General features: G+C 48.6%; 1 protein-coding gene across 1 annotated transcript; it reads left to right on the plus strand.

Moving 5' to 3' along the window:
* Positions 1-194: 194 nt before the first annotated feature.
* SARC_17801 (hypothetical protein) lies at positions 195-370 on the plus strand (the record flags this gene model as incomplete). Its single annotated transcript, XM_014288112.1, has 1 exon — positions 195-370. A coding segment is annotated over one exon (176 nt), but the record flags the coding sequence as incomplete, so codon positions are not given.
* Between the last annotated feature and the right edge of the window lie 387 nt (positions 371-757).

Here is a 757-nt window from a genome sequence, read left to right on the forward strand (position 1 = left end):
ACACACCAACATAAATACGTATCTGATTCATGTTTGTATTCCTCTTTGCACACCCATACATCCCAACTTCCTACCTACTATCCCATACCCCTGCCCCGCCTCAGATCGTGCGTGTGGACCGTTTCAGTGTGTACTGGAACACGTCCCAATTCCTTCGGCTGAGTCGATTCGGCCACGACACCTCACTCAAGCACATGCGAGATCTCATCCCCAGTGCTGTGCGTACGGCTAGAGAGCACTCGTTTATCCTCATGCCCACCTTTGCACGGGTGAAGGTATCGCTGTATAGGCCACACTACCAGCCGACGTTTAGTAAGAAGTACAAGCATGTGCGGGACGAGAAGGCACCACATGTCGACATCCAGTTGAAGTAGGTTGGGTGTGGGTGTGTAGGTAGGGGTTGTTGTGGGTGTGTAGGTAGGCTGGATGTGGGTGTTTAGGTAGGGGGTGTTGTGGACTGATTGCGAGGTATACTGTATTAACCAATGTCTGTCTCACACGTGTACAAACTCACACACACACATACGTACACGCACATACGTGTGTACACACATACGTACACGCACATACGTGTATACACACATACGTACACGCACATACGTGTGTACACACATACGTGTGTACACACATACGTACACGCACATATGTGTATACACACATACGTGTATACGCACATAGGCACGCACACATATATAAACACAAACACAAAAAGACACACACACAAAACACACGCACACACACACACACACACACACAA

Source organism: Sphaeroforma arctica (assembly GCF_001186125.1).
Source record: "Sphaeroforma arctica JP610 unplaced genomic scaffold supercont1.12157, whole genome shotgun sequence".
NCBI lineage: Eukaryota > Ichthyosporea > Ichthyophonida > Sphaeroforma > Sphaeroforma arctica.